Source organism: Vanellus vanellus, assembly GCF_965231255.1.
Source record: "Vanellus vanellus genome assembly, chromosome: 2".
Taxonomy (NCBI): Eukaryota; Metazoa; Chordata; class Aves; order Charadriiformes; family Charadriidae; genus Vanellus; species Vanellus vanellus.
This window is the reverse complement of record NC_138906.1, coordinates 140,866,795-140,879,432: the sequence shown is the minus strand read 5'-3', so window position 1 is coordinate 140,879,432 and position 12,638 is coordinate 140,866,795. Positions and strand designations below refer to the sequence as shown.

The 12,638-nt window shown below is 36.1% G+C and overlaps 1 protein-coding gene across 3 annotated transcripts in view; it reads right to left on the bottom strand.

The window, feature by feature from the left end:
* Positions 1-12,638, bottom strand: part of WWP1 (WW domain containing E3 ubiquitin protein ligase 1) — a 60,686-nt gene that overhangs the window by 22,106 nt on the left and 25,942 nt on the right. For 2 of the 3 annotated variants that reach the window (XM_082499074.1, XM_082499073.1), the window contains 5 exons: positions 9,193-9,331; positions 6,702-6,826; positions 3,768-3,905; positions 3,604-3,670; positions 1,200-1,381 (listed from right to left, as the gene is read on the bottom strand). In XM_082499074.1, the coding sequence (XP_082355200.1) occupies positions 1,200-1,381; positions 3,604-3,670; positions 3,768-3,905; positions 6,702-6,826; positions 9,193-9,331 (651 nt within the window). The remainder of the gene's footprint in view (positions 1-1,199; positions 1,382-3,603; positions 3,671-3,767; positions 3,906-6,701; positions 6,827-9,192; positions 9,332-12,638) is intronic. The other variant, XM_082499075.1, reaches the window with a different exon arrangement.

Genomic DNA, 12,638 nt, shown 5'->3' with positions numbered 1-12,638 from the left:
CAGCAATTCTGGCAACCTCACATGAAATTACAATCCTGCTATGCACAACAGTGGGGGGAAAAAAGTCTGTCATCAACAAATGCTGGGGACCTGTTTTATGCCTTGCCTTAAAAATGTCTCCACCAAATGGTACAGTAGTTGAAAACTGTTATATCAGTGCCTCACTGCAAGCTCAGTGATGATTTAATCAATATTACTATTTGAACAAATCAATTATTTTTGCAATTACCCTATCCTAATACAGATTTCAAATGGATCCCTCTGCTATTGAAGAAAAAGGGAGCAATGCCCAAATAATATATATGCCCTCTGGCCTTCAACTGAAAAGAGAGGAGAATCAAATTCAAGTTCGCCAAACAGAGAAAAGCTTCAGAGAAGGCCTAATTTAATCATGACCTTTTAAAGTTCCTAATTGTTTCTGCTATCTTCCCACCATACCCACGTTTCCCACTCTATTACAGAAAGTTTGACAGTCTCTGTTCTGCTGTTTAACAGCTTGCCTATTTCTATTTAAGGTTATCTTCTTGCTCTGCTATCACTGTAATCTCTCTCAAACTGCTGAGAAAAGGCAAAAAGTGCTTAGAAAGCATAGTCATTATTAAAGTTTTGCCAGAGGAACACAAATAAAAAACTACTTTCTTTTCACTTGTTTTACTGTACTAAACGTTACTTGTAGTCCTGATCAAAGTTTTTGTGTCTAAGAGGAAAATGAAATTTAGTATTTGCCAATACTGTTTTGAAACAGCATACCTTTTGAAAAAATTGGAGGCAAGGAGAGTCTGCAACACATCTCAACTCAGAGCACAGCAGCTCCCTGACAGCATTAAAAATCACATTTATCTAATGGCAAAAAAAAACTTAACTATAGTTACTCAAATTATTTGTGAAAGAAATCTGATTTTTCCTCCAGTCAACCAGTAATATGGGACAGAGAAATTGAAGTTTTGGATGCTTTACATCGTTCTTCATCAGAGAAGAGACCTAACGGAAAAGTACGAAAGTTAGTACATTTAAGAATAGATCTACTCCAGAAAAAAATCACAGAACTGGACAAGCAAGATCATAAATTCAAGCCCAGAAACATCCTTTAAGCATTTTTGAAATCTAACAAAAAATTTATAGAAAAAGTGGCTCAACTTCAGATATATTTTAACCAGACAAAAAAGCCTTATGGAACCTTATAACCCTCCCATTCTTACCAGTGCTGTTGACAGGCTGAGCTGCAAGTGGTTTTGGTACTGGTGTATTTTTGGGTCTAGCTGCAACGTGAGTAGGAGATGGTGCGCTGTCTCCATTAACAGCTTCTATACAGAATGTATTCTGTACTACAGAGTTGGAAGGTACTTGATTGTCTATCCCATTAGAAATGTCACAAGCAGATCTTGGTAAAAATAAAAGATCATTTTAAGGTTACTACAAACAACATGTTAAACAGTTATGCAACTAAACCAAATCCTACACTAAATCACTTTAAAGAAATAAAGAAAGAAATTGAAGTAAATTCACAACAGTTTATAACACAATGTTTGCAGCCTAGATAAGTCAAGTGCAAGACCAAAACAATTAAGGAACAAAAGGCAAATTTTGGTTTTGAGGATTTCAGATACTTAGATAAGATTCTCCATTTCCATTTCATCTTTTACTTGTAATGACATATTAGAATTGAATTGGGCAGACTAATGCGCCTGTCACATCTTCCAAAACTGCCTTAGGGACCATTCCAAAGTGCAGCTTTGAGCAGGAAACATTTTCTCTCATTAAGCAAGTGAAACAATTGGTTTTGTTTGTCATACCTCCAAAAATTATTCTAGTCATAACATAAGAACGTAACAAAACTCTCCCTCAAGTAAGAGGAAAATAAGTTGAGCTTCTCTGTGCATAAGCAGGATGGAACATTCTGAGGACAGATATACACAGGCAGCTCTGTGTTTACAAAGCCACATGGAAATAAATGTAGTGCAAGGGCTTGTGAATGGAAAGTGTTATTCAATTACATTGTTTTTACTTACATCTATCCCAAAATGCTTAAAGCCACCCACTAGAAATTACATTCAATGCCAACTCCCCATCTTATCAAGGAGTAGAGGCTAAAAATTGAAGAGAAGTTAAACAGATGATAAAAAAATGTGAGAATTGTTAGAAGTCTCACTTTGCAGAGTAAGAAAGTAAGAAGCAGCATTTCCACGCCACCTTACCCAACTCCAAAGCAGTATAAACCAAGAATTAAAGTATTATCCCTTTTCAATTCTAGACTACAAACACAATTTGCTTCTTAAAGACATGCACAGAAGCTAGCTTAAAACTTTTTTTCATCTCTTAATTTTAAAACTGTAAATCAAAACTGCTGGATAGTTCTATGAAAAACTTCTGTAATCAATATATCAACATCAAGAGCAGGACCCCAGTAAAACGGGGGGACAACGGGCACAAACTTGAGTATAGGAAGTTCCACCTAAACATGAGGAGGAACTTCTTTACCTTGAGGGTGGTAGAGCACTGGAACAGGCTGCCCAGGGAGGTGGTGGAGTCTCCATCTCTGGAGACATTCAAAACCCGCCTGGATGCGTTCCTATGCAACCTGCTCTAAAGTGTCCCTGCTCTGGCAGGGGGGTTGGACTAGATGATCTCCAGAGGTCCCTTCCAACCCTATGATTCTATAAAAGCCACACCTCCAGCAACAATAGTTGAATGAAAACAAACAATTGTTACTACTCTTTCAGAATGGTATGAAGTTGTGTTTCAAATCACTTTTCACAGTCCCAACCCTTTCTAAAGAAAAATAAGCAGCAACTCTTTATCCTCACTCCCTCATATTGGGTGCCTGTAGGGGAACAGAGACAAACCTCCACATATTCAAAAAAAGAATCAAGTCAAGCATACAAGGACAAACGTGTCCCTGTCACTCAAATGCATAGCAACTGTATGTTTTTTCACTCCATCATGTGTAAAGAACTTTAACAGCAAGGGGTTCACTGCAAGGTAACCGAGCAGGCCAGTAACATTAAATTGATCTGAATGTTAACCTATTTGACTCACTAGTGGTGAGGGGGGCAAACAATCTACTCCTACTTCTCTCCAGGCAGTCCCTGAGCTGGTGTAAAGATAGAGAAGCCAAGGCTTATTCTTGCTACTTCAGGTTGAAGCAGGCAACCCCTTTGCCTCAGTGTTCTGAATACTGTTTCCTAAACTCAATACAAGTCTCTTAAACAACTTCCTGATCATGACCTTAAAAAGAAACTGGGTGAAAGGGAAGTAATTTAGCCTTTTTTTCCTTCTTCCTTCCGTTCAGATGGCACATTGCAACAAGTTGGTAGACATAAATAGAAATGGTTCTTAAACAGCAAGAGGCAATGGCAAAGTAGGGAAGAGCAGATTCTACCAGCAGAGTAAGAACAGAATTGTAAAGTTAATTCTTCTCAAGCTAAATTATGTAATTATCATACAAGAAACATTTCTAAAACCTGTGGTAAGCTTGACAGCTAAAATCTATTCCCTTCAAAATAATTTAAAAAAAAATAAAAAACAAAAACATAAACAAACATTTCAACTGATAAATTTGCTAATATACTTCATATAGTGTAAAACACAAAAGTAAATTCCAACCTGGATGTACTTCTTGCTGAAGCATCTCTGCTTTCATGCACAGCCTCGCCATTTTGCTGAACTTCTACTGAACAGTAAGAAACAAATTCAACAGAAATATTCTATTATATCTGTTTGAAATCTTCCCCAAAATATTACCATCTGATTTAATTATTTTAACTTACTGGTTGCTGAGGAACTGAGATTTGTAAGAGATTCTTGTTCAACAACCAAACCATCTAGCACAACTGTCAGTTCACCTGTTTGCACCATGCCACTCTTGTTTTCCAAAGAGAGTTTCAACTGTTCTTTCACCTTTTCCACTAAAAATGGAGTTAGGGTGGGTGGGGGGAGAGAAGGAGAGAAGGGATAAAGGAAAGATTATATTCTAAACAACATTAAAAGAGACTTTCAACTAAAAAATGTGACAACTATTTCTTTGTACAAAACTCAACATGAGAGCTATTCAGATGATTCAAATCAACATAGAAATCACTAAGGAGCTGTGTCAATTTACATCTGCTTTCGGTAAAATCACAGTTTAGCGTAAAAATAAATGGGCCATTTGCATAGTATATTCCATAGGTTTGCTATAGGATCCATATGGTTTCAGTACTTTGTTGTTAATGATTTCCAAGGCTTGCTGTTTCCACTAAGCCCTTTTGAAATTATGCACTACTTACATAATATGAGAAATCTTAAAGTCAAACAACTTCTGAACTACACATCTAAATAGTACAAGTTACAGGGAACCTCATTCTACAACCAGAGCTTATGTTCTTTTCTCATATCACCTTCCGAAACTATTTCTAAGAGACCACTGAAAAGAACATCACTTTGAGGAAGAAGTAAATGCAAAGACTGCATAGAGTCCTTCCTCAATTTTTAAAATTATTTTTAGTAAATCCTTACTAGCATTTTCATAAAATCCAACTCCAAGGATTAAACAGTAACAGAGAGGATACCTCAAGTAACTGAAATTTAAATGAGAAACTATTTTCACCAAAAGAAACTTTGAAATAATTGAGATATACAAAAAATGTATACACGGTGCAGTAAAAGAATTCGGTGTGACTGATAACCGATGTGCACATTTGTAGACACATACATAATCCAGAGGTAAAACATGCTGTGGATGCTGCGTAATTCTCTCTAAATCAACTATTAGTAGCACAGCAGTTAAACCTACATGTCATAAATCCAAACACAGTCAGCTATGAGTTCACATTAATCAGGTTAAAACGGTTAAAGCCTTTTAGTATTTGCTGTCTCAGATTAAAAGATTAATTTTTTCAAGATATACCACCATATTTCCCTCCACATGATAGCATTCCAATCTAAAGTTAAAGCTGACTGTGCACTTCCATCCATGAAACCAGCATTTCCTTATTTTTTTCATTCTTAACGTATATTATAAATGAACAATAAACATGAAAACAGGGAAGGCTACCATAACCTATTGCCAGATACCCCCCCAAGCAGTTACTTTAAAGAGCAGGTTTGACAGTGTAGTTGGGCAGCAGTTACTAGCAGACACCCACTGCTATATTACAATGGATTTCAAAGTACTTTAAATCACTGGAGCAAGCACGAAGCTCCCAAGTCTACGGAACTATTGATTTAACAATCTGCATTTTGGAAAATGGTAGTACCTGAAAGAAGAGAAGGGAGAAACTAGCCTACCACTGAGTTGTTGAACTGACATATTTATAAGTCATCATTTCTGCAAAAGGTGATTGTTTTAGCTACTGCTATTTTAACAGGTCCTCTCCCCAAACCAGATCAACAGTTGGCTGTAGTCCAGCTGAGCTGGCAAGGAAGCTGGAGGAATGTGTGCAGCAATTCAACACTGGTGGTGTTTAGCAGGAGAAAGTAACAGCACTAATTCTAAAGTTTCTGCATTTAGAGGACTTCCTCTTTATATTTGCTTCAGTAATGAGCCTCTCAAGTGCTGCGTTTTAGATTAGGTATCAATAACTGAACGACTGAAGGATATCAATCAGATTATTCTACCACTTATTGGATAATTTGGTGTGTATCAAAATGCTGACTTGCCCAAATCAGGAATACTGCACACAAATTACTTTCAGCTCAATATACAGCTAACTCAGTAAACCATTCCCCGAAAGAATTTGCTGAGTTTTTGGATCCTACGTCCTCTGGATCTACAGTAATAAAATACCAACTATTTTGTTAGAAGTAGTTAAAATATTAACTATTTTTTGCTATCATTATTACAACAATTTCTTCTAATACAGTGTTTTTCAAATTTAAAAAAGAATCAATTTTTTCTGCTTAACTGCAGAATCTTGGCCAGAATCCTTAAAATACTGCTGAAGAAATCCCACTTAATTTTGGATTTTGTTTCAATTTTCTGTAAGAATCAGAAAAATGAAGCTTTTTTCCAGCTCTCCTTTCCCCCCACCTCCCTATACAGGGCTCTCAGGTTTGTATATCTAACTTGTGAGAAACGTTAAAGATTGGTTTAGCTGGAATTCTACTGCCACTCTGGAGTGGAATTTAAAGTGTGGATTCACCACCTTCTTGTACTAATGAAAAAAAAAATTAAAAGCAAATTAGTGCATTTTAATTCTACTAAAGGCAATTAAAATTAGAAGTTACATAGAACACAACAATCTCTAATGTACTAAAGTGAAGTTCTCAATTCTTTCATTAATCAGTTGTTCCTACTGCTCTCTGGGCAGCTAAATTATGAGGGGAAAATATCCAGCCTTTCTATAGTGATTCCAGAGAAGGAAAACATGAAAAATTACATAGATGGCTTTTCTGAAAGTTTAGACTTTTTTTTTTTTTACCAAGTCTAAAACACATCTAGCAAATTATTTATTACTTTGCCACAAAACATTATATTTAATCACTTCTGCTTTTACTTAATTCATAGTACCTCACACTCTAATGTTTATTTCAAAATTATGATATCCCATTGTTACATTTAAATTGCTCTTGATAGCACAGACATCTCTAGAAGAGACAAGTAAAGACATCAACTGAAAGTCAGTTGTAATTACATGTATAGTTAGTAGTCTGGTTGCCAGTTTGATATATAGATTAGTAATAATATTTCTACTTTACTCAAAATATCCTTCATGATAACTTACATTTTCTATTGTGTATTTCCAAAGCTTGTCTCAAGTCTACAGTGGCTCTTCCTAATAAAGCATCTGCTTTTAAAGTGTGATGGCTCCACACTCTAAATTCCAGCGTAGTCTGTGGAGTCACATTCCTGCATATAAAATACATTTTTTAAAAAAATATATACAGAATTTAAAGTATTCGTTCTTGTTATTAGGAGTATTTGAACTTAATTCACTTTCTCATATTCATTGTATTTCTTGATACTAATTAACTGAAATAAATTTTTGTACTGCAAGGGGAAAATTTTAACTAAGAACTGCAAACACTATTATATTTATACTTGTGTAAAGATCAAACTTAAATTGCATTACTATGATAGCAAAAGGAATTTGAGGAGTATCATAATAACCTACACTAAGCTCAAATCTCAGTTACACAAAACATATCTAATTTTATTTATGAAATACGTATTTCCCTTATTCCTCACTAGTCCAGAATTCTAACTAAAAAGTGACATTATTAAATACGGAGAAAAAGGTATTAAGTATATTTGTCTGTCACTAGAAAGAAAAAGACTAAATATTTTTTAAAAAGGAAAAAGCAACCAATCAGCTACTTGCAAGCAGGAAGAACCCACTTAACAGATGTCAGCTTGCCATGAAAGTGTTGGTAAAACATTATTTGTGAATCCACAAATATATATAAAACCATAACGCATACTCACAGAAATCAGAGAGGAAAAAATCAAATGATGAAGCTAAAGTAAAAATTAGAGGGAAGCAGAAAGGTAAAGGACCCAATTACAGTAATATTATGATAATGTTTGGCAGTGATCTCTCCCCTGCTCAAGAAGGAAAATGGGAAGCTCTGCTAGGTCCTGGAGAGTAAGTTATGTAGTACAGGGTTTAGTACTGCAAGAGTGCTCCTGGCTGTGAAAAATGGACTAGAATCACTGTACTGCAAAAAGTCAACAGCCACATATCCATCAGTACTGGACACAGAAAGTTGTACCAGCATTGATGAAAACAATACTAAAAACAACCCCCACCCCCACCCCACAGCAGGGCTAGCTTTATAGTCACTTGAATGCATTGGACAACGGGGATCATTTTTGCTGAAACCCATGAGCTAATATATTTTTGCATTTTGAATAGGCTGCCTTCTAATGGAAGTCTTACTAAAAGACCAAAGAAAAAAAAAAAAAAAACACCCTACACACAAAGAATATATTGCTGGTGCTTATGCAGACCCATAGAAGTGAGGAGAATCTGGTAAACCAGAGACTTCACTTATCCTCAAATACACTGGGCAACTGAAGCAATGATACCATTCCAATAGCCAGAGGAAGCAGGGGGCAGAATACCTTATATATGTACGAGTACAATCCCAAGTAAGTAATACTGATGATGGAATGAGTCTGTCTGGCTGTACTGCGCATACCAAATTACCTCATTTCTATCAGCTCACCAGATCCTGCCAAACCAAACCACCTGCCTCTTGAACAGAAACTCTGGTCTCTGTGAACATACTGATAGCTCTGTACTCTGTCCTAGCAAGCAATAACTCCTGGAAATCATCGTCAAGTCCAAGACCATATTATTCTCTTTTGCAACAATGCAAAGTGCTAATAAGCTCTATTAAACCTGAAACATTGAGAAACGTGGCACAGGAATACCCTACTTGCTTCAGTCCAGGTCTGTAGTTAATAAGTAAGTGTTTCCAAACAAACAGCTCCCCAAAGCTAGGTATGTTGTACCACTCTCCACTCGCCAGCACTGTTAGTTATAGAAACCTGGTGAGGTTCCTACTACTAACAAAGCTGGCTATTGCACAAAGACAGATCAGACGCTGTAAAACATACTGTCCCATGCTCAATGCCACTTGATAGTAGCTATGCTGTTTCCAGACCCAAACCTGAAGCAGTCCAATCTCGCTTGTATAATAACGCATTCTAGCAAATCGCACAGTGCAAGACTGCCCGTTCTTCATAGAGTCACATTCAGGTATATCTACACCTGTAGCACAGTTAAACCAAATCAAACCACAAGAAGATTAAAAAGGTCAAATATTAGGATAAGTTGCAAGGTCACTTTGCAGTAAACTGTTCTTGTGTGTGTATCCCTTCATTAGGAAATTTAAGGGAAAAAGTGACCTTCCTCATAACTACTATTTATCCAGCTGAGATTTTTTTCCTTTTAAAGTTGAGAATGACATGGTTACAATTAGTAACATCTTCTAGAGAGGAATCTTAAACTTGAATGGTCCACAGTACTAACAACTATCAAGAGTATACCATGTATAGCAACTGTATGCAAGGGACATTCTCTGTACAAAGAAAGATTCCCAAAACATTCTAAGAATTGAGAAAAAAATTCATTTGAGATAAATGTCATCTTATGTCTTCATTTAGTCATCAACAGCCTGAGAAACCTATGTAGGCAGCCAAGCTTGGTAAATATTTGCCTGCAATGTCTGCCTAATAAATAGTATTGAACAACCAAAAAATCTACTTACACTGTCAGCTGCTCATCCCATTTTGGATTTGAAGAACTACTTGATTTTGCGGTTTTCTTAATTTCTCCATCTGCAGTTAATTCCGTGTAGAAAGTTGTTCCAAACCAATTCTTTTTCCGTTTCAGTTTGGCACTAGAAACTAATAAAATACATTGCTTTATCTATAACAGCATACTGTTGCTGAAAAACAGAAAATGTACTGCCTGTACAATGTATGAAATGCAGCACAGCAATGTTATTCCTCACTTTTTCTACTTCTGCTGAACATAAAGAGGTCAATGCTAAAACGGTAACTTTTATTTTCAAAAGCTACTTTGTCAGAGAGTTGAAAAAAAGTGTGACATATTCTCTTCACCACATATTGGCAAGATGGGTTGGAGAGACAGCACAATTATTTTAGGGGTAGAGACTGAAAATCATGTGAGTTCTTTTGTTTATTTTCTCATTGGTCTTCCTACTCTTCCCCTAACTGAAAAGTACCTAAGTATGATACATCAGAGAACACTATCGGGCAGATTATTCTTTTTTAATTATATGTAGTTATGGAAGCACATTCATAACGATTCAGGTCTATTTTAAATGTCCGTGTATAGCAAAGCCTGTATAAAGAGCCTTATTTCCTTGCCCATATTACTTGTTGTGGTTAACCTGTGGTTTAACACATCAGTTTGTTAAAGTAAGAAACCAACTCTCAAATTTCCCCTATTTAAACAGCCTTGCAGATGAACTTTAGTTTCAGCTAAATATTCAACAATTAAGAAACATCAAATGAGCAAAGAATCTATTTTTTACCTCCGAATCACTGGTGAGGTCCTCAGTGGTCCTGAACATAAATCTGTTCTCCCACCTCTTTGTTTAGCTGCAGAAGTCATTATAATAACCAACAACAGCCTAACTGCCAACATTTTCAATTCTATTTCAGGCAGATGTTGTCTTCAGAAGACTCACAGCTGGACCTACCTGCCACCTATGCCTTCCCTCTCATTCCTCCCATACTTTAGTGTGATTCTCTTTCCCTTCACTTTCAAACTGAAGCAAAGCTGAGTATTTTCAGCCACTTGGAAATAATACTTCCCTGTTACTTTTCTGTATGGTACTTGCTAATTCAAAAATAAGTGGAAGTTAACTAAACTGTCTGAAAGGGAGACAAAAAAGGTCTGTCATGTATTTCTGGATTACAATATTCTGAGACGTATACATTAGTTACTTAAAAGTTAGTGGGATACAACCATCCAAGATTCTCAAGGCATTAGCCACAGACTTTTACTTCATTTAAATTAGAAGGTGCACACTTAACTCCCTCCCATTTGAAAAGTCCAGCCTAAATCATGTGTCACGTGTCTTAAAAGGGAACCGCAGCCTTGGTAACAATGAAAGATTAAATGTAGAAGGCTAAAAACATAATTCCACACATGGGTCACACTTTTTCATCTGAAACCATTATATATTTTTAAGTTTTAAAAACATCTATTTCTTCCACATTTTTTCCTCCATATAATGCTTTCTAAATGCAACTGCTACATTTGTTAAAACATAGGTATTTAGTCATAATATTGAAGCTTCCTTTTAGTTTTCTCCATTTTATCTGATTATGTTTTAAGTCATTAAGTTTTCAATCCCCAAACACAAAAGGAGACCATTATAATTTTTTGGTTAGGACTTATTTTAAAAAAAACTAGGAGTACATAACAAATACTAGTAAAAGACTACAAAAAGAACTAACAAGACAAGATATTGTGCCAAGTATATTTGAAAAAATATCGATGGCAAAACTTGTTGGCAACATGCCATAACTGTCCAAACTCAAACAACTTACCATTCCATATGAATTTCCCTGTCTACGAAATTAGTATATGCTAATAACTGCCTTTATAAAAGTGATTTTTAAGTATAGTTCTTGAAATACAAGTCTAGATTCTACAGCAGCATAAACAAATCTGAGCATAAACCAGTGTATGTCAGTCCCACACTCCTCTGTCTCCCACTTCTTTCTCTGAACTGCCACTGGTGTTCCTCTGATCTTGCAATAAATACTGGTTAGAGAACTAAACCTTCAGAAAACAAATCCTAAAAATTGTACAGATTTCTGCCCACTTCAATCCTTGAGCCAGATCTCCTGAAGTCAAGAGAAGCTCAAGTGCCAGAAAAACACAAGACTACTTGCATAAGGAGAGGTACAGTACAGGATATCAAAATGCTAATTTCTGCATACACAGATCTGAAGTTACGGGAAACTTGTGCAACTCAGTTTGTTACAGTTATACATATTCAAACTACAGGTGGCCCCATCTATGCTATTAGTTATTGCCAGTTTTGATGATACATCACATTATCAAGTTATGTGATCCTTACACAAGGTTCATCAGTTTTAAGGTTCCTCTCATCTAAATTGACAAAATATCCATTTTGGGGACTCTCCAAAAATGTATTTTTTTTCTCAGGTATCTGGCTATTTTTTCTCAGATAACCTGTCTATCTTTGGACCATCCAGAATGATGTATCTTTCTTGAGATGCAGCTTTTTTTAAGACATGGTACCTTACTCATCTTTTCACCAAATTTTGTTCAAGATAGCCTTAATATATTCTTGGTCATGCACTCATTCTTACTTCAGAGTTCCCAGATTTCTCAGGATCCCTGGGAAATTCAACTTATTCATCTATGGTAAAATAATACATACGTACATTTATGTGTATATACATATTTATGAACAGTATCTTACTACTTGCTGGTAACATTTACACTTTAAACTACTGCCATAATTAGCTATCAAACTTGTTTACCTAGATGCATTTTGCTTATCTTCAGACTACAAGTCTTTGTTCTGCTTTGCCATCCCACAGAGAGAGCCACTAAGACTGACACCGACTGTCACATCCATGACCAGTTCTTATCCATGAGTAGCAAAATACATAACCTACTTGGCCTGTTCAATATTTATTGACAAAAGTATCCCCAACACAATCAGAAGTATCCAGAATTGCTTGTAGCCCACTTATGTTCCCTTCCAGCAGATACTGAGATGGCTGAAATCTACCTCAAACTATGAGAATGAACACAGAAAAAGGAAAAAAGTAAACAGTCACAAGATGCAACATAGTAAATTCTAATTGGATAAAAGGAAAAATATTTTCACAGTGATGTGGTTTATCACCAGAACAAGCCGCCCAGGAAAGCTGTGTAATCTCCAGCCTTTGAGATGCTGAAAATTCAGCTGGACAATACCCTGAGCAACCTGATCAAAGGTTGCCCAGCCTTCAGCAGAAGAGTATAATAGGAACCCCCAAAGGTCCCTTCCAACCTAAGTTATTCCATATGGCTGTCTAATCAAACCTGTTGCCCTGAGGATAATACAGAATACCTATGTTATTCTCAAAAGATGTTTACCTGATAGGTAATGAAAGACCTTAGGCTTTTGAAAGGCTAGCAGATTTTGTAATCTCCTCT